Source organism: Odocoileus virginianus, chromosome 1 (assembly GCF_023699985.2).
Source record: "Odocoileus virginianus isolate 20LAN1187 ecotype Illinois chromosome 1, Ovbor_1.2, whole genome shotgun sequence".
NCBI lineage: Eukaryota > Metazoa > Chordata > Mammalia > Artiodactyla > Cervidae > Odocoileus > Odocoileus virginianus.
Genome location: NC_069674.1, coordinates 45,938,847 through 45,959,386, shown reverse-complemented (window position 1 = coordinate 45,959,386; position 20,540 = coordinate 45,938,847). Strand labels below are relative to the sequence as shown.

The window sequence follows — 20,540 nt, the reverse complement described above, 5'->3', positions numbered from 1 at the left end:
ACATTCCTTACATAACATATTTCAGTTAAACACTAATTAATGCTGGTGCTTAAAACACGTGGGATTGATTTCCCAATGAAAGCAAACTTTGTTTTTAGACAGTATAAAAAGACCACAATTTCCTTTTGTATAGACATCAGCCTGCACAAATAAACTTAATTCTAGATTTTGGACAAAATGGAAATTATTTCATTAAAACGATTAATTTTATTGATGTTAGCCACTTCAAGCTTGTTAACATCAAACATCTTCTGTACGGATGAATCAAGGATGCCCAATCTTTACAGCAAAAAGAATTATGACCAATATTCCGAGGTAAGTTTTTTAACTCTGTCTAACAGGACTAGCATTCACCATTGAATATTTGTTCTGAGTCTAGTGCTTTTGTAAAGAATAAGGAAAAAGTTTCTGGTTTGCTTTTTGTCACACTTCAACCCATCCAGGGCAGTGTGTTGATGTAACTTGTATTTTGTAGCAAAACTGCACACATCCTGGTCTCATGACCGTTTTAGTGCAGAGTATGATACTTAGCAAGGATAAGGTGCATTAATAATTGTCAACTGACTCAGAAGTGCTCAGTTGAAGTAAAGAATTGCAAAAATAAGTACTGGTTACATTTCAGCTTAACATTTAAATTATATTTCTATATCTAAGCAAAATGTTTACCCCTAGATGGTGGAATTCCACTTTTTTTATTTTCTTCTCTATGCCTTATGGAAATTCCTGCATTTGCTAAAATAAGTAGGTATTATTTTCTACAATAAGAAAAGTTACTTTAAAATCTTCATATGGACAAACTTTAATGGCTAAACTAAATCTAATTAAATATTTGCTGTATTTTAAATGGTTCCTTTAAAGTTGGTATGGTCATGCTGTAGTAACCCACAAAGCAATCAGTGTTTTACTAATGTAATTTACATACTAATAAAATATAATCAGTTTCTTGAAACATGCTTTTAGGTAAAAAAGAAGTCTCTGCCAATTGTACCCCAGAACTTGGCTAGTATGTGCCCACCACTTTGACTTTTAAAGAGGAGGGAAACAAGAGACATGGAGAGGCAGTGGAAAGTGTCTCTAAAAGCAATATATAAAAACATATGAAATATTTTATAAACAAAATGAAGCAAAAACTGAAGGAGGGATAGTTAGGGAGTTTGGGATTGACATGTGCACACTGCTATATCTAAAATGGATAACCAACAAGGACCTACTGTACAGCATAGGGAACTCGGCTCAATGTTATGTAACAATCCAAATGGGAAAAGAATTGGAAAAAGAATAGATACATGCATATGTATAACTGAATCACTTTGCTGTACCCCTGAAACTGTCACAACATTGTTAATCAACTATACTCCAATAGAAAATAAAAAGTTAAAAAAAAAGAATAACCACAGTAAAATAAACTTTCACTTCATTTCAATACTTCATTATGTTACTGCTCCTCGAATACATTGCTGCATTCACTAGATATATTAATATTTTATAGTTGTCTTATAATAGTCCAGGGATGGAGAAACTAGATTGCTTTAAGAAGCTTAATATATAAAGTATCTATTTTAAAAATTCTGTACATTAAAGCACAAACTTTGTTCACAGCTTTAACATTTCTACCAATTAAAGTCTGGATTTAACATAATTTAATAATTTAAACTATTGCTTACCACACTAATAAATTATTTAATGGTTATTTCTAATTATAGCCTAAAGGAGATCTAGGCTGGGAGAAAGAGAGAAGTCTTACTTTTGAAGAAGTAAAAGACTGGGGTCCAAAAATTAAGGTGAATACACCTGCAGTCAACAAAATGCCACCCTCTGCAGCCAACCTGCCACTGAGATTCGGGAGGAACATGGAAGAAGAAAGGAGCACTAGGGTGATGGCCCACCTGCCTCTGAAACTTGGAAAAAATAGAGAGGACAGCCTCTCCAGACGGGTTCCAAATCTGCCCCAGAGGTTTGGAAGAACGACAACAGCCAAAAGCATCACCAAGACCCTGAGTAATTTGCTCCAGCAGTCCATGCATTCATCATCTACCAATGGGCTACTTTACTCCATGACCTGCCACCCCCAAGAAATCCAGAATCCTGATCAAAAGAACCTAAGGTAAATACTCGAATGCCAATTAAATGCATATGCAGTTAGCAGAGCTGGTCTAGAAACTTTTAAAACGCTTACATTTTTTCAAAAGAAGTTTCTAAGAGAGTTTTTAAATTTCTTAGGACTTCCTTGGTAGTCCAGTGGTTAAGAATCCACCCTCCAATGCAGGGGGTGAAGGTTCCATCCCATCTTCACTAAGATCCCACGTGCCGCAGGGCAAGTAAGCCCATGCGGAGCAACTACTGAGCCTGCCCGCTCCAGATCCCGCGCTCCCTCTGCCTTGAGCTGCAACTAGAGAAAGACTGCATGTTGCAATAAAGACCCAGCACAGCTAAAAGAATTTTTAAAAGAGAGAGAGAGAGAAAAAAAAGCTAAGTTTGTAAGAAGGAAAAGGCACAGGGAAATGAACACCTATAAATTGAGAGGGTTAGTTCCTACAGCTCAGATGGTAAAGAATCTGCCTGCATTGCAGGAAACCGGGCTTCAATCCCTGGGTCAGGAAGACCCCCAGGAGAAGGAAATAGCAAGCCACTCAGTATTCTTGCCTGGAGAATCCCATGGACAGAGGAGCCTGATAGGCTACAGTCCATGAGGTCACAAAGAGTTGAACACAACAAAGTGACTAACATATACACACATTGACATTAAGTCATAAGTTAGCTCCCCCTAAACCACATATGGGTATCCCTCACATTTCTCTAGAGCCACACTCTAAGCAGTAACAGGCAATGATAGAATGAGGAATTCATGCCTATGAGGTATCATCCAACATTTTACTTCTCTAACATGATAGCTCCCCATGAGGGAGTTGTCTGCAAGTACAAAGAACACTATTTCAAAAACCCAGGTTTCAAATTCATATCTTCTTCCTCAACTTTAAATCAAAATTTCTTTTTCCAGAATCTCATGTTAGAAATAATTACTGTTATTATAATCATTCTTTGTATTGATATGTATTTACTGAATATCTACTAGTACAAATCCTAGCACAAGCTACAAGAAGTTCAAAAATTTAATAAGCTGCCTATATATTATTTTCTAGTAGAGCAAATGATAAAAAAATTTTTTTATATAAAATAGAACATGACTCAACTGGTAGAGTTTGGCAATGAATCAGATGTCGGGAGTGGGGTGGCAATGAGGGAGAGAGATGAGTCCATGGTAAGTTTGTCATTCTAAGTGCCCATTACAAATTCAGGATCCCATCAATGTCTCACTCATTTCAAGTGCAGCACAATTCAACTCATGTATAATTAGACAATTATACATGGCCTGCATTTGTATGTTTTCACATGCTATTGTTGTGATGGATGAGAACATTTTGCACTGCTTACATTTTAGGAGACTGGGATTCCAGAAAATAGATGATGCAGAATTGAAACAAGAAAAATAAGAAATCTGGAGCCTGTCCCTAAAGACGACTTAAAGCTGTAGCCTATAATCTGCAAAGAAATCTATGGTGAAGACAAAAGAATGAAGTCACTGCTCTCTTGTAATAAATTATCATTCACAGCAATTTTTCCTTCTTAGTACAGCTAATATCTTGAAAGTTAAAAAATGTAAAAAATACTGTAATGTAAAGATGAAATAATTTTGTCTAAATAAAAAGAGCATTGCATACACTTAAGAAGCCTTTGGTAATGGGGAGAAGAGAAGAGACAGAGAGAGAGACTGACTTAAGCCACAACACCATCTTATGAATACAGCTACCCTTAACTAAAAATTTAAACAGAGGAGCAGCCTGGCAAATTTTACAATGAATATTAAATAATTTAACAGAATAACATGTTTGACAATTAAATGAACATGAGTAATAAACCATTTACCAATATTTTTATACACCTACTTTTTCATTGTATTAGCTGTTAGTAAATACATGATAGACTGAAAATCTTTTTAAAAAACAGATAAAAGAAAAAAGCAATTATTACACACCTCTTTATCTCTTCTATCCATAACTGAAAATTTGCCTTCTGGTATGTTTTTTTCCTCCTCATTTACTATTTCAAGTTTTTGATTTGTAGACAAAACCTAATTACTCTAAAAACTAACAATTCATGAATACAATATACCACCACCCGGATGTACAGTGATTCAACTTTAATCATAGAATGAGAAGTCCTTAATCAGATTTATTAAGCAATCTTAATTCCTTAAGGTACAAACCAGGAGTGGCAGTAACTGTCTCCTATCCTGCCCCCAGCTGGGCTGTGTTGAATCCCTTTTCCCTGCTGGGCAGAGATCTCTTAATAACACCCCAGACACACTCTTCAACTTCCTCGTCACTGCTTGATATTAAAAAACTCAGTCAACTCCAGCTGAAGATGGCCGACTCATAGCCAAATCAAAGTTTCCCCTCCCCCGTGGCTGGGGGCTGGGGGCTGGGGGCTGCGGGCTGGAAGGATGTGAAGCCGGAAAGAGGCAAGGCTGCTCCTTCTCTCTTCCGCTTTCCTCCTCTTTCTCACCCCCAAGATAGGGCGGTGGGAGGGAAAAATGCTAGGCCTCTGGAAAACAGTCTTCCAATTTCTTCAAGTTGGGTGGGTGAGGGAGGGGAATGGGTATTTTTGAGTGGGGGTGGAGAATCAAAAGTCCCTGTCTGGTCTTCTTGTTATAATGTTACTTTTTCAACTTTTTGAGTACTTTGGGAAGCACTCAGGGAATGTCACACTGCCCAGGTCAGTGACCTAAGACACCTGGATGCTTTCTGATCTCTTCCAGTCATCCTCATCTCATCTGTACTCTTACTGCCAGAAAGAAAGACTCAAGGCAGCTACCTTCTCAGTGTTCACTTGATTTACACAAAAGGCAGAGGTCCTCGTCATGCCAAGGCAGGACTTAAGCTGCTCCTGGGATGCCCCGCCACTGCCCCCATTTGTCTCCAAGCCCCTCTGCCCCACTTAGGAGGGGCAGAGGCAGGCCAGCAAGCCTACTGGCTACACACGCTACCTGCCGGAAATTGGTGGCCAGTACCCGCTTCATGACTCCCACTCTGACTTGCTAGGAACCTCTCTTGTTTGGTTTCAGGGTGAGGGACAGCTGCAGCAGCCCTCCCAGTCAACTTCTCGCCCACCGCCAGGGGACGGGGAGGGGGAGATGGGGATGGGGCAAGACAGGGGCTGAGGAGACTCTGCCATCTCTTCGTAAACCCTGAAGGGGTGTCTGGCCCCCCGCCATTCATGACTTGCATTATAAAAGTATCCAGCATCTCTGGACTTCCAGATTTTGTCCCAACTGCACATCCTGAGCAAAGTGAAAGTATGAAACATCCTACTGCAGTAATAAATAAATAAATGGAAAGCTGCTCGGTCCCTCGATACTACATGACACAAGAAAATTTCTTGTACTAGAACATGGGTTCTTTACCTAAACCCTTGAAATGTATGGAAAATCAATATTAGGTGAATAACCAGCTGTCAGCTGCCTCCTAACCCACAGAGCCTACTCTGTTTCAGCCCCTCAGTACCTACTTCACCAGCTTCTACAAGAAATCCATTCACATGAGGAAGTCTGCAACCTCTCTGAGGACTTGTGAGATCTTCAGGAGGAGGTCACACTGCAAGTGATTTCACTGAGAAAAGTCTTGACTAGACAGGCCTCTTGTCCCAAGTCTCTCTTTAACTGGACCCCTAGCAGGGTCTCCTCCTCCTCCTCTGACCTCTGACATTCACCAGGGGAGCTTTATGGCCATGTGACCCCTGCAGGTACACAGGGCCCCACATTTGGTTAAACGCTTTATTGTCACTCTCCTGACATTCTCAATACGTTTGAACAAGGAGTTCTCCATTTTTTGTTTTGCAGTGGGCCCTGCAAACTGGGTAGCCTGTCTTGTTCCTCCTATTTCAGCCCTGTTGGCACCTCTGCCTTTTCTCACAATGCCCAATGCCTCCCTGTTTTGTTTTGTCTGATGTTTGTTTATTCGACTGTGCCAGTCTTAGTTGAGACATGCAGGAACTTTAGTTGTGGTATGTAGGATCTCGTTCCCCTCCCTGCATTGGGAACGCAGAGTCTTAGCCACTGGACCATCAGGGACGTCCCTTCCCCTCTTTATTTATGAGAACAGCTTTGGTTTTCTGGGCTTCCCTGGTAGCTCAGGTGGTAAAGAACTTGCCTGCAATGCAGGAGACCCCAGTTCGATTCCTGAGTCGGGAAGATCTGATTGAAAAAGGATAGGCTACCCACTCTGGTATTCTTCGGCTTCCCTGGTGGTTCAGCTGGTAAAGAATCCACCCGAAACGTGGGAGGCCTAGGTTCAATCCCTGGTTTGGGAAGATCCCCTGGAGAAGGGAAAGGCTACCCACTCCAATATTTTGACCTGGAGAATTCCATGGACATGGTGTCACAAAGAATCAGATATGACTGAGTGGCTTTCACTTTCATTTTTGTTTTCTACATGAAACTCAAGGACCAGCTTATCACAAAAGCCTGAGAGGTCTGTCTACAACCCACAGTAGGTAAAAAAAACATAACTGCATGACTCATGAAACGTCAAAATGCAAATTATTTTGTGTGACCCACCACCGCCTTTAAAATGTAAAGGATGGGGCTCAGGCTATGCAGAAATCTTTCAGTGGCCCTGGATAAAAACTTGGGCAGATGAACTTCACTGTTGCTCTGAAGTGGTTCTTTGGCCTAAGTCAAAAACACAGTCTCAATTCAATTGTAATCAACATTTCAATCTACATTCATTCATTCATGTTCAACTCTTCCCATGTGAGATCTGAGCTGGGTGACAGGAATGAGATTGACTTCTGCTTTCTTTTCCAGCCTCAATTGCTTCCTCACTGTCTGGCTTTGTTGGACTCTTCGGGGATGGAAGAGAATTTGAGAAGAGAGGCAAGGGATATAGGACAGTTCTTGCCAGGGTGAATGGATTCACTCCCAGGACCCCGGATGGCCCCATCCACCATGGCTGGACTCAGCCCTCGCCGTGGGACACGGGCACCCACTCCATTCATGCCCATTTCTCTTCCAGGGGTCCTTTTTAGTAGGGCTCAAAGCAACTTCTACAAATCTCTCTTCCTGCAGCTCACATCTGGTTACCCACAGCTCACTCTCCACACTGGCTGTGATCCCAACACACCTCTTCTATCCTGCTGCCCCCAGACTCCTCAGCTGTGGGGCCTGGAGTTGAGCACCAACTTTTCATTTCTCTCAACCGCATGGAGCACATTTCCTCATCATATGGAAGCCTCTCCCTGCTGAAGAGTAATGCGCTCAGTAATCCCTAGCACATGGGCATCAGCAGGGGGCATTCACAGCAGGGCAACAACGCTCTCCCAAGAAATCTCTTCACAAGTTCAGATCTTACCCTTTCATGGTCTCCAAGTGGGTGAGAAAATTGAGGACTTAGTAGAACCACTTAACAACCACTTCCTTCATAAAGTCTGCACATAGTGATCTGGCTTTGTCATTTTCCAGTCTATCAGATTTTGGCATTTTGATTAAAACTTCACTTTTGCAACAAAGATGGAGTTCTACTTGTAAGGTATGCTCACAGCTGTTAAAAATGACATTGTCTGCATCATTACATATATATGTGCATTTTTGGGGGGAGAGACTTCAGAGTTCTTGGATAAATTCTCAATAGACCTTGTGATTCCATAAAGTTTAAGATTTACTGCCACAAAAGATTTTTATTTCTAGAATTATTTTAAATTGATATCTAAGTCAGTTTATTAAGGATTATTATTATCTGATTGGTTACTTAAGCGCTGAGAACATAACACCCAAACAATCAGAATCACTCAAGTGGTTTAGCCTGATCTTCCTCCAAATATTGGCTTTTTAGAATAGCAGACAATAGAAGCAAGGTGGTAAGTGTGTTCTTCATAGCTCTTCTCCTGTGCTTTACCAGGCACACCCCCTCCAAAATTCCATTCTCCACCCCGCCTTCTCTCTTCCTACACTTCACTTCCTCAAAGAAATTCCATTTGGATTCACCCTAACATAAACCTTAGCCAGCCTGTAAAGGCAAGGGGAGTGGAGGTTTGCCGGGGAAAGGTGGGGATGATGCATGCTACATGTCAATGATTTTCAGGGAGGGCAACTTCCATGAGATCTCAGGTCCACATTTCATACATCATACTAGGACAACGACCTTGAGAAACAGAAAAAGGAAATAAAGTACTGACTCTGGGGCCAATTTCTCAGTGAGAAAAATGAAAGGTCAGTGTTCATCTAGGTGTGATCAACAAAATGAAATAGCCAAGAAAGGGGAGAGTGCCAGCCTCTTCTCTTTCATTTTGTCTTCTCTAAAGACCTTCCTGCAAACATTACTCTACACTCCTCCAATGTAACTTATCATGTTATTTCATAAGCATATCAAACTACATGTGATTCCCTAGAAATATGCATGTTCACAAAAATTGCACATTTCTGTGCCTTCACTTGTGCTCATTCCTTTAGCTCAAAGGCCCCTTTAATACTTATAAAAATCCTTCAAGGCCCAACCCTGGTCAAATTTGGATGCAGCTGTATATAATAGAAAACCTAAACAACACACTTTTTCCAAGAGAGAGTTCCCCCCCACACACACACACATATAACAATGTCTGGAAGGAAGCAGTTCCAGGCTGGTGTGGGAATTCCATGGTCATCAAGGACCCATCATTCCAATCACAGGCTGAGCAGCCTATTCATGAAATATATATTACATAAATATATATTTATATTACATGAAATATATAGCCTATTTTAATGTTTTTCCTTTACTCAACCAAGATCAACACTGTTGACATTGTGGGCTGGATAATTCTTTGCTGTGGGATCTGCCCTGTGTATCATAGGATGTTTATCAAGACCAGTAGCCTCTACCCGCTAGATGCCAGGAGCACCACCCAATAAATAAGACAACTAAAAACATCTCCAGATAGTGCCAAATGTTCTCTTGGAGGCAAAATCATCCTTAATTGGGAACCACTGCTCTAGCTGGTTCTTCTTTGTATCCCAATCCCAGCTTAATAATAATAGTGACTATTGATCGCTATAACTGTCTGTTTTAAATTTAATACTGTTTTAAGCATTCTCGTTACGTTCATTTTTACACATGAGAGCTGAGCTCACAAAGAACATTCTGAAGAAATGAGAGCTAACAGATGGCCTCGACCAAGGTCTGTTTCATTTCAAAGTTTGTGCGTTTCCTCCTTCATCCACTGTCCTGTCCGCCACCCCGTCAATCACCTCCCATCCAGCCCCCAAAACGTAGTGAGTAGTCAGGAAACAGTTGTTGAATGAAGCTCGCAAAAGAAAACATGAGCACACTGGAGTCCAGGAAGAAAGCCTCAATGCTTTAAACATTATATACAGATTTTTAGAAAGAAGGAAGGAAGGAGGAAAGGAGGAAGAAAGAGGGGGGAAAAAGACCTAGATGCCTGGACAGCTTTAACCTAGCCATTTGTTAAGGTATTTACCTCAAGAGCAAGTAAGGAAGTGTCCACCTTAGTAATGAATGACCATAAAGATTTAAAACATCACAGAAGAAATGCTCTACCATTTTTAACTTAGACTCTGAAGAAGCAACTAATGATTTTTTTCTCTATAGCAGAGAAAGTGCTATAGTTGGTGATGAAACTCAACTATCATCAATTATTAATTTCACCAACTATCAGTTTCTACTTCAGTGGGAGAACCGAACTGGTCAAGAGAGGCTTTGACATACGCAGTAACTGGCCAGTGGAGTTGGGAAAGGTATCAGTAAGTATGCCTCTCCCTGGGTTATTTTCAGTCTCTTACCAACCCCATTAATGAAGTGAGACAAAGCAATAAAGGAATCAAAGAAAATCCAAAGTAAGCCTGTCCCAGTCCACCAACATGAATTGTGGGAGTACTGGACTATTGCAGCCTTTCCCAGATTAATGTCTGTTACTAAAAGCCCTGTAGAAAATATCACTTTGCTGCTTGGAGCCAAATTGAATTAGGAAAATATTATCTGGTGAACATAATACCCAATGTTTATTTTAACTTACTACTTATTAAGTGGCCTTGAATTCCTAAAACATTTATTAGATGTTGTACATTTTATTTGCTGTTAGAAGTATGAAAACAATCAGGGAGATTTCATTTGCCTTTTTTATGTATTCTATTTTGCTGTGGTAAAATATACATAACATAATATTTACCGTTTTAACTGTTTTTAAGTGTACAGTTCAGTGGCATTAAGTCCATTTCACTTGCCTTTTTACAAGGTCTAGTACTATTCTCTAATTATATCACACTATTAATATTTAGATAACCATACTCAAAGCTTTAACATTATGTTGCCTACCAGAAAAAAATGCCTCTGACAACAATAAGGTTGACGCTTTTTAGAGATGCTCTGATTCTGACAAGCTTATTTAGGAATAGTAGATTTTTCACCAGAACATTAAATTTTTCCTTTATTCCCTGGAAGCTTATTTTGAAAGGAAGTAATTGTTGCTAATCTTTTTTCCTCCCAAGCTATTTTATCATCTCACTAGTTTATATGGCTTTGTATTCACCTGGGGCAGAAGTTAGTGCTTCTTTAGAAATATCTGGGACAGCAAAAGCTTCTGTTATCAGTCAGATGTGAGAACACATTTCAGAACAGTAATGAAGATGAAACATTTGATTAGTTTAATTTCCCTGGGAAATGGATAATGGACAACAGTCATACACATACTACGTTATAGCACTTCTCTTTGAACTTCAGGGCACTATCACATTCTTTCTAATAGCCCATTTTTGTTTTTCCTATATCATGAAATTTTCCTCTTAGAACAAAACACAAAGGCAATATGTACCATCCTATGTGTAGGTTAGGAAATGAGAAGTATTATCTCCCGTTATTCTCTTCGCAAATGTAGGAACTAAAGTATGAAAGGAGTTGAACTGGAAAATCACTATTAGAATGAGGAGTGGAGTAATACATTAATAAGATTAATGTGGAATTAATACTCTCTTTGTAGAGATAGAGAAATATTATTTTAATCCTGAAGAAAAATTATCTCAAAATTTATTTTACCTCTTGCCAGATTTCCAGGCATTAGTATACTGTGATTAATAAAATATAAAACTATTGTTTCACTTTCTTAAATTAGCTATGGCAATATACCTACATAATTTTCAACCTGCTTTTAAAATGTCACACAGCTTTTCCCTTGTAATTTAAAGCACTGAATTGTAACTGATATTGCAAAGTTACTTTTAACCACTAGAGGGCAGAAAATGTTCCACATTTGTACGTAACTGATTTTAAAATCTTAGACCAAAAACAATAATCACTACCGCACCACAACAGAAAGTCTTTAAGATCCTCTTGCTTTATATTGTACAATATATTGCACACTTAAGACTCAGTTAACAACTAAAATTTTAAACTAATGCACAACCACCTCAATTCAACAGTTTATAGTAGACAAAAGTAAACATTTTTACAGCCTGAGTCTAGCTGTGAGTTAAGGATTATTAGCATTAAGGAATCAGTACATCTTTAAGGAAAGTCAGAATACTTAAACAAAACAGGCAGTACCCATTAAGAATCAGCAAGATTCTTTCTACATTAAAACATCTACAATGGAATGGAAAGGTTGTTTATCATAAAATTAAAATAGTAACTGAAGTCATAAATTGATCAAATGCAAAAATATTTACATGTGACTCTTTAATTTCTTTATGTACTTTCTTTTACCACAAACCAAATGTAGCTCTAATTGTGACAAAGATGCGTTACATTTCCTCTTAATATATCTTTTTGACCTCATTAATTTTTGTTAATTATTTCTATTAATTTTTGTCCCTCCCAATTAAGGCATTTGCATTTCAGTAACTAAAGCACTACTTTCTTTGATTAGAAATCACAACCTCTTCACTTTCTCACTCTCATTAATCAAAACATATCATGGTGAATTAAGGCATTTGGATTTCAATCTGTCTGGGTAACATTTTAACAAGTGCCCCCTCTGCCTTCTCTCTCTGTCAATTCTGGTCATGTCTTACATCACAGGACAGAGAGAGGGAAATGGTGGCAGGCTGACAGAAGAAGAGAACAGGGATGAAGCCAGGGGTTATATCACTGGAGTCAGCAACTTCTCTGATGCATGAGCCTTTCACTTGCCAATCAAACCTGACAAGGCTTTTACCTTGTAGGGTTATTGCTGACCTTACCCAAGACACTAAATCATTTCTGCAGTCTTGTTTCTTAGCCTAAGCAAACCTGCTGTCCCCACCTTTCAAGTCTGCGGGCACTGTTTACTCTAATACCAATAAACACAGCACAGTGGTGTAGAAAAGCTAAGGAGGGACCGCGAGAGGTGTCACTTCTCTTGGACTAACGAAAGCGATGCACATGTAAAACCAGGGCTAGTCAGAGGGAGCGGCTTCTGTGCTATGACTACTGGTATAAAGTTACAAGCTGGCAGTTTTTTAAAAAGTTTCTAACCCAGTAATAGATCTGACTCACATGAGTCATGGAAAGGTGTTTAAGCAGAGACTGGATGGTTATACATCAAATAGAGATATCAAAAAGGAATGCCACAGATGTCACTTCTGCTTGTGTGAAGTTGTACTAATTAACTTCCAAAACCTTATCAATCTTCTTTTAAGATTTATTTTATGTTTAGCAAAGAGATACCTGCACAAGTTTTAAAAGTCAAAAGAATGCTGCAAGGGTTTTAGTTAGGGTGACTGCAAAAACTTCCAGTTTCCCAGGGACGGTTCAGATTTATGCCTGTTACCCCAGTGTAAGTATTAATAGCCTTCCCTTTTAAACTCTCCAAACTGTCCCAGTTGGATGAAAAACTAATGTCCCAAACCCCAACCACATCCACCCCCAATTTCTATTCCCCAGAAGCAATTAATTTCAGTATGTTTAGAAATTTTTCTATACGGATTCAAATTTCTAAACAAAACATGAGAATACTACTTGCATCAGTTAAAATTGACTTAGAACGCAAAGATGGGTGGGGGAGGAATCATTGACTTAAACAGGTAGAAAGAGGTGCCTGGAAGGCATATTGTTTGAAGACTTATTCATCTGAAAAGGACTTCCTCCTTCACACGATTTTTATATCCATTCAAATTCTCACAAAGCATAGGGGTAGGAAATGTAGTGTCATCGCTGAGACACACTACCTAGATCTCCCTTCAGAATGCGATCCCTGCTCAAGCTGTCAACTCTGACGGGGGCTGACTCAGCTGCAAAGAGCTAGCTATCTGGCCCCACCATAATACCCTTCCCAAATCAGAAGCAGTTAATGCCTGACTGAGTCAGGGGTGAAAACAATTTTTCCCACCCAACCTAGGGCTGCTCTGAGATGCCATGTGCTCCAGAGCTCCACAGAAGGCTAGCCAAGGTTTGTCAGGCTCATGTCACTGATGGACTTGTCCCTCTACCCAATCTTGCTTCCTTTTCTTCCTTCCACAGGTGTTGATTTTTAATAAACAGCTTAGACCCCAAACTCCATCTCAGCATCTGCTTCCAGAAAATGCAATCTGCAACAAATAGGTACTATGGTTCAAATTCCCAAAGTGCAAAAAAGAAATATGGTCAAATATCTCCCTCCCACCACTGAGGTCCAGTTATTAGTTCCCCTTCTCAAAGGCAACTAATGTGGCCAGGTTTTTGTGCATATTTCTAGGAATAGTATGCATATATAAGAAATGCTTATACATATATATACACACTTCCCTGGTGGCTCAGAGGTTAAAGCGTCTGCCTACAATACCGGAGACCTGGGTTCGATCCCTGGGTTGGGAAGATCCCCTGGAGAAGGAAATGGCAATTCACTCCAGTATTCTTGCCTGGAAAATCCCATGGACGGAGGAGCCTGATGGGCTCCATGGGGTTGCAAAGAGTCGGACACGACTGAGCGACTTAACATTAACTATATATATATATATATATATATACAGACACACACACACATGTATACACATAATTTATAAGAAAACATACAATTTCATTTGCTACACAAATAGCACATACTCCACAACTCTTCAATACTTTGACTTTTTTCCATTAAAATATATCTCAGAGGTTGTTACTAGACAATACATAAAACATGTCATCATTCTTTTTAATAGCTGCCTGGTATCCCATTGCATGGAAATAACAATTTATGTGGTGAACAATTATGTCAAATCTTTTCCTGTTATGCACAGTGTTACACTGAATAATCTCTGTGTGCATTAGATACCTATTATGCATGTTTTCAAAACCTATGTGTGCATGCATGTAGGAAAATTCCTAGAAGAGGGGTTCCTAGGCCAAAATGCTATGCGTGCATGCTCAGTCGCTTCAGCTGTGTCCACTCTACAGTTATAATTTTAACAGATGCTGGTAAATTGCCTTCCTTTTCTATCATACCAATTTGTACTCCCTTGAAAAAATAGGAGAGTGTATTTCCTCATACCCTTCCTTTATTGTATCACTGAATTAAGAGTCCAATATAAAATATACCAAAAATAGACATTATAAATATCTGATGAAACTACATTTATTATATATCCATCAGACAGGGGGAATTCTATAAAATTTATTTGCCAAAAATTTGAATGGTCAGTTGAGCAATTTTAAGTGATTGAGGGGTGGCTGGAGTGTTTATCAGGCTTGTTCACAAAGGGCAGCAGATTTGCACTTAATAGCCACCATATTGCTTAAGCCAATCTCATATAATAAATATCATTTCATACATGTTCAGAAAAAAGAATCTGAGAAAGAATAGATACACGTATATGTTAACTGAATCACTTTGCTCTACACCTGAAACTAACACAATACTGTAAATCAACTATACTCCAATAGAAAATTAAAAATGTTTTAATATTAAAATTTTTTAATAATAAAGTATTCAGGGGCAGTGCAGACAGTTTCCCAGGAATATATTTTGAACAGGTTTGGGACAAGCAAAGTAGGCACTTCGTGAGGCCTTATTAATACTTCCTCACCAGTATTGATTCATAAACATTATTATTTTATCCACAGAGCAATGGTTTAATACATGTACAGTTATCAGTAATGAAGAGGTTGAAAGTTTCCTATAGTGACCACTGGAGTTCTAAACTATTTTTAATTAAGTTGGTCCATTTAGTTGAAAATATGCCGTTTTTGAACACAAAGTAAGCCATGGTCCCAGAAGGAGGATTCTCCTGAGAAAATTTAGAGAATTGGGATCCCATACGTCAAAACCAGAGGTTCAGAAAACAAATGAGTGCTCACACAGAGGGCAATAGCATCACGAAAACAAAAACAGATCCCCCTAAAAAGTTGGAGAGCACTCAATCAAAAGGAAGGAGCTTAAATCTGAGAGGAGACTTACCAGACCAGAAGAGCAGAGAACACAAGGGGATCAACGGGGTACCAGGCATGATTCCCAGGATCGTTAGTTCTTTAGGGATCAACTCCTTCGAATACCCCTTCTGACACCAAGTAATGTGAACCTTTAAAAGAAAATGGTAACAGGTTAGCCAGCAAAATCCAATTTATTTGAGAATACCACATGAATTAACTTTTGCACCACGGAAACTACGGCAAACCATAGGTGAAGACCAAAGGTGAAAAGTGAAATTGCTCAGTCGTGTTAAACTCTGTGACCCATGGACTGTAGCCCACCAGGCTCCTCTGTTCATGGAATTTTCCAGGCAAGAATACTGGAGTGGGTTGCCATTTCCTTCTCCAAGGGATCTTCCTGACCCATTGCAGGCAGACTCTTTACCGTCTGAGCCACCAGTGATCCCATAGTTTGGAGACCAAAAGAAGGAGTATTCTTTTATAGAAGAATAATGGATAAGTGGAAGGTGGAAGGGGCTGTTTGTTTAAAAGTTCACTGGAGGAGATTTCAGGGTTGTAACAGTTTCTCATTGGCTGGATTATTTCCAGGCAAGAAGAAAATCTTCCTTCTTCCTGCTGTAAACTAAACTTCTTCTGGCTGGAGTGTGTAAACTGTGATGAGTGGTATGTGTATGAAAGCTCCCCCTTAGGTCTTCCCAACTCCATTTTGAATGAGGCTTTCCTTTATTCATTTTCTTTTTTTAAAGTATTTATCTATTATCTATTACTAATTGAATATCTGGCTGTGCCGGTCTTAGTTGCTACATGCAAGATCTAGTTCCCAAACCAGGGGTCAAACCCAGGTGCCCTGCATTGGAAGCTTGAAGTCTTAGCCTCTGGACCACCAGGGAAGTCCCTCATTTTCATAAAACATATGTCATGTCATTATGCTGTACACCTTAAATTTATACAGTGGTAGTGGACATTAAGTCATGTCCAACTCTTGTGATCCTATGGACTGTAGCCCACCAGGCTCCTCTCCTGGCAATCCTTTTTGCCAGGATTTCCCAGGCAAAAATAATGGAATAGGTTGCCATTTCCTTCTCTACAGGCTCTTCCCAACCCATAATTGAACCCAAGTCTCCTGCATTGGTGGGCAGATTCTTTACCACTGAGCCACCATGGATTCCCAATTTATACAGTTAGTATTAGTTGCTCAGTCATGTCCAATTCTTTGCAACCCCATGGACTGTAGCCTACCAGGCTCCTCTGTCCATGGGATTTCCCAGGCAAGAATTTTGAAGTGGGTTGCCATTCCCTTCTCCAAAGGATCTTCCTGATACAGGGATTGAACCCACATCTCCTGCACTGCAGACAGATTCCTTACCCTGTGAACCATCAAAGAAACCTCAATTTATACAGTGCTGTATGTCAATTATATTAATAAAAGTAGAAAAAAGATCAAAATAAAAATATTCATATCTGCCAAGGAGTACAAAGTCTCTTAAAGTTTTATTCATTATCAAATGCCACTGGGTTAAAAGTCTCTATAACATCCTTTAAAAAGATTATAGAATATAATCCATGCTTTATATTATTATATATTTCCTGCATATTCTTTTCTTGACAGTTAAAGGTCTAGTTTTTGTAGTTTGGAATTTTTGTCAACTCAGATGCAATATTCTGTGCATACATTTTTTTTTTTCATTTCAAAGTTCACCTTCCCTACTGGAAGAATTATGAGTGATACAAAAGGTAAACAAAATACACTAAGGGAAATGAGGTAGTGAAAGAGAAGTCAATACGGCAGGCCAAAGGGGGGTTGGCTCAGTCATGTTGCACACATCTATATAGGAGGCTACTGCTGGCTCAGCAGTAAAGAACCTGCTTGCGATGCAGGGGATGCAGGTTCGATCCCTGGGTCAGGAAGATCTCCCGGAGAAGGAAATGGCAACCCACTCCAGTCTATAGGGAAAATCCACACAGAACTTGATCCAGGGCTTTTTTTCTTATTGTAATAAATATCTTTGGCCCACTCTAGGGCAATAAAGGGGCTTCCCTCATGGCTCAGATGGTAAAGAATCCGTCTGCAATGCAGGAGACCTGGGTTCCATCTCTGGGTCGGGAAGATCCCCTGGAGAAGGAAATGGCAACCCACTCCACTACTCTTGGCCCAAGAGATTCCATGGACAGAGGATCCTGGTGGGCTACAGTCCATGCAGTTGCAAAAGAGTCGGTCACGACTTAGTGACTAAACAACAACTATGATATGTGTCACTGGGGGTCACATACATATCACCAGATGGCTGAGATGGTGTGAATTAAATCATAAAAGCCTAGATTAAGGAGTGTTGGTCAAATAATAGACCCAATCCTGACATCCTTTAGAATCTTGCAGATGTAAAAACATTTCCAAAGAAAACAATTGTTTTTTAAAAGATCTGGCAAAAAACTTATTCTTGCCTGTAAATTTTACTTGAAAATAACAAAGGCAAAAATAATTAAATTTTCCTAACCTTTATACTCTGGTTTCCCAGGTGGCGCTAGTGGTAAAGAACCTACTTGCCAATGAGTTAGGTCTCTGGGTTGGGAATATCCCCTGGAGGAGGGCATGGCAACCCACTCCAGTATTCTTGCCTGGACAATCCCTGGAAAGAGGAGCCTGGCAGGCTACAGTCCGTGGGGTCGCAAAGAGTTCAACACAACTGAGCGACTAAACAACAACAGTCATTTGACCAAAATAAAATTTCAAACCCACCAGGAAGCTATCACCACATATCCTAGTCAATCAACTTATAGTTTCCTCAACTCTCCTGGTATCACAAACACCCATTACATACTAACATGTGGCTAGTGACACAGCTTCATCAGATGTCACTGATTTATGACACTCAGTTATTACCTCCCAGGAAGAATCAAGCCATGAGGAAATGTAGACAAAGGTGAAGTATGTAAAATCCTGGGAGGCCTGGCACATAAAATAGGCTGGGCTGACAAGATAATGTCATGGGTATCCTGTACACACAAAGCAGCCAAAAGGCTGAGGTGAACTTCTACGAGAAATTTTTTGGGTAAAAAAATGTTAACGGGGTCAAAAAGAAAGTCAAACTTCACCTAATTCACAACTCTGCCTCCTGAAAAATCTACACTTCCTGGTTTAGTGGCTGGTAACTACTGGACTCTGAGAGAGCTGCAAGGACAAAGAAACAGACCAGGAATACAAAATTACCCCCTGGTCTACTCTAACGCAGCTTTCCTTCCCTCACGTCAGCGAACACTCACCTGGAAGGCACAGCACAAAATGAATACCCACTAGTGGCTTGATTTAAAAGTTGGGAAACAGGCAGAGAACAGCTCTGTTATACCGCCCTTCTGAAAGGTGGTCGTTCTTGCCCCCAACTTCCCCCGTGTTCCTGCAGGCTCAGTTCCAGCCTCTCCCCGCAAAAGTAACCAACCTTCCCACATCAGGGGTCCTGTCCTCAGCCATCACAGAAGCTCGTGGTCCCGTAGGTGCAGAATCGTGGTTCACATTCGTTTCTTCGGGGAGGATTGGTGGGGGGGGGGGGTGGGGGGGAAGGGGGGTGGTAACAAAGGTCATGGAAGCGGGGTCTCTGCTGATCGGGTAGACCACCGCAGGCACACTGCCTGTTTGCCCTGTCCGCACCCACCTAGGGTAGGAAGCGCCTCTGCCTGGCATAATGTAGGGGCTGCACGTGCTGAGTCCTGCGGAGGCCACCCTCGATAAGGCCGCACTGTTTCCCATTGAGGGTAAGGAACACGGATGTGTTGGAGGCTCCCACCTCATCAGAGTCTCCCTGGCACCGCACTCCTCCACCGCCCCAGAACCCAGCAGAGAACGCGCGGGCCCCAGGGCCGGGAGCCGCCGGGAGCAAGCAGTCCTCGAAGGAGCATGTGATACGGCCTGCAGGGGGCGCCACGGGGCGCCAGGGGGCGGGGCCAGGAGCGAAGGGAGGGGCGGATAAAGGGGCGGGGACGACGGACTGGGGAGCCGGAAGAGCTCCTTTCGCGCGTGGACTGGGAGTCTAGCCCTCATTCCCCACCTTCCTTCCGGCTTCCAATTCTTACGGGTTCCAAGAGTTCGTGGGCTGGCTTCTTCCGAAACTTCTAAGAGCCCACCGCAGCCCCTGCTCTCCTCCCCGAAGCCCGCCGCCCGGCAAGCATGCATTACCTATTGCCACGGTCACAGTCGCCGTCACAGGCACCCTCAACCCCACGCCTGGCCTGCCCGCCGGCCCTCTCTCTCCTTCACCCGCACCTGCACTCAAGCTCCCCCGGGCCGCAGGTGCGGACGACGGCGGAATTCCACGCCCCGCAGAGGCCCGCCAGCTCTAGGGAGGGGAAAGGAAGGCTCTGCCGCCTAAGGCTTCCAGGCTGATGTCCCAAGGTGCGTCGGAACCCCGAGGCGCCGATCGGCAGGGCGTTAATGTCCCTGGAGGCTAGGCTTAGGCCGGTCCTGGCCAAGGCGCATCTTATGCTTCCCTCAAGTCCCAAGGAGGGGTGGAATTCTCACTTTGGGGTCTCACTTGTGCTGCACGCCTGATTCTCCACCTCTGCAAAGAACCTCTCGACTAGAATCCCTGAAGACCCTAGAAGCACAGGTGTTAATTCTGTTGGATGCTGAGTCTCCCTGCTTTAAAAAAAAAAAAAAAAAAAACCCGGGCAGGGGGAATCAGCGGAGTTTTCTTCAATAATTACGGTTAAAATTGAGGCAAGAATCGAAGGTCAGTCAATGCCCGCCAGGTAGAGGCCTTAAATGAGTCCACGTGTCCTCCACTTATCATTCACACTCTACTTTATTTATTTTTTTTCCATTTATTTTTATTAGTTGGAGGCTAATTACTTTACATCATTACAGTAGTTTTTGTTATACATTGAAATGAATTAGCCATGGATTTACATGTATTCCCCATCCCAGTCCCCCCTCCCACCTCCCTCTCCACCCGATCCCTCTGGATGAGGAAGCTGTGGTACATATACACCATGGAATATTACTCAGCCATTAAAAAGAATTCATTTGAATCAGTTCTAATGAGATGGATGAAACTGGAGCCCATTATACAGAGTGAAGTAAGCCAGAAAGATAAAGACCATTACAGTATACTAACACACACTCTACTTTAGAACCTCTTCCACTTTGTGGATTTGTTTCAGTTGAAATTCCTTTCCATAGAACTTAAGTGCTATCTGCTCCTGAAA

At 41.1% G+C, this 20,540-nt stretch overlaps 2 protein-coding genes and 1 long non-coding RNA gene across 5 annotated transcripts in view; 2 read left to right on the top strand and 1 right to left on the bottom strand.

Moving 5' to 3' along the window:
* Positions 1-19,488, bottom strand: part of LOC110127583 (uncharacterized) — a 124,351-nt gene extending 104,863 nt beyond the window's left edge. The window contains exons 1-3 of one of the 2 annotated variants that reach the window (XR_002310831.2): positions 19,385-19,488; positions 15,373-15,493; positions 13,136-13,546 (exon numbers count right to left, since the gene is read on the bottom strand). This is a non-coding gene — a long non-coding RNA (uncharacterized lncRNA). Of the gene's footprint in view, positions 1-13,135; positions 13,547-15,372; positions 15,494-19,384 lie in introns of those variants that run through there. The other variant, XR_011487724.1, reaches the window with a different exon arrangement.
* Positions 178-3,621, top strand: NPVF (neuropeptide VF precursor). 2 transcript variants are annotated; one of them, XM_020877862.2, is made up of 3 exons: positions 178-315; positions 1,704-2,104; positions 3,440-3,491. In XM_020877862.2, exons 1-3 carry the CDS (start codon positions 178-180, stop codon positions 3,489-3,491), a joined length of 591 nt encoding a protein of 196 aa, XP_020733521.2. The 2 variants fall into 2 exon arrangements, 1 of the variants encoding a protein (XP_020733521.2); XR_011488792.1 differs by lacking the exons at positions 178-315; positions 1,704-2,104 and adding an exon at positions 2,771-2,856 and having other exon boundaries at positions 3,440-3,621.
* A 70-nt stretch (positions 19,489-19,558) lies between the features above and the next one.
* Positions 19,559-20,540, top strand: part of SPMIP4 (sperm microtubule inner protein 4) — a 40,969-nt gene continuing 39,987 nt past the window's right edge. The window contains exon 1 of the mRNA XM_020877860.2: positions 19,559-19,728. The gene's annotated coding sequence lies outside the window, so the exon portion shown is untranslated. The remainder of the gene's footprint in view (positions 19,729-20,540) is intronic.

What these genes read in the sequence shown, in the direction of transcription:
- NPVF (XM_020877862.2), top strand. Translation starts at nt 178, where the DNA reads ATGGAAATTATTTCATTAAAACGATTAATTTTATTGATGTTAGCCACT. An exon ending in ATTATGACCAATATTCCGAG is followed by an intron (nt 316 to 1,703) that starts GTAAGTTTTTTA and finishes TTCTAATTATAG; the next exon opens with CCTAAAGGAGATCTAGGCTG. An exon ending in CCTGATCAAAAGAACCTAAG is followed by an intron (nt 2,105 to 3,439) that starts GTAAATACTCGA and finishes CTTACATTTTAG; the next exon opens with GAGACTGGGATTCCAGAAAA.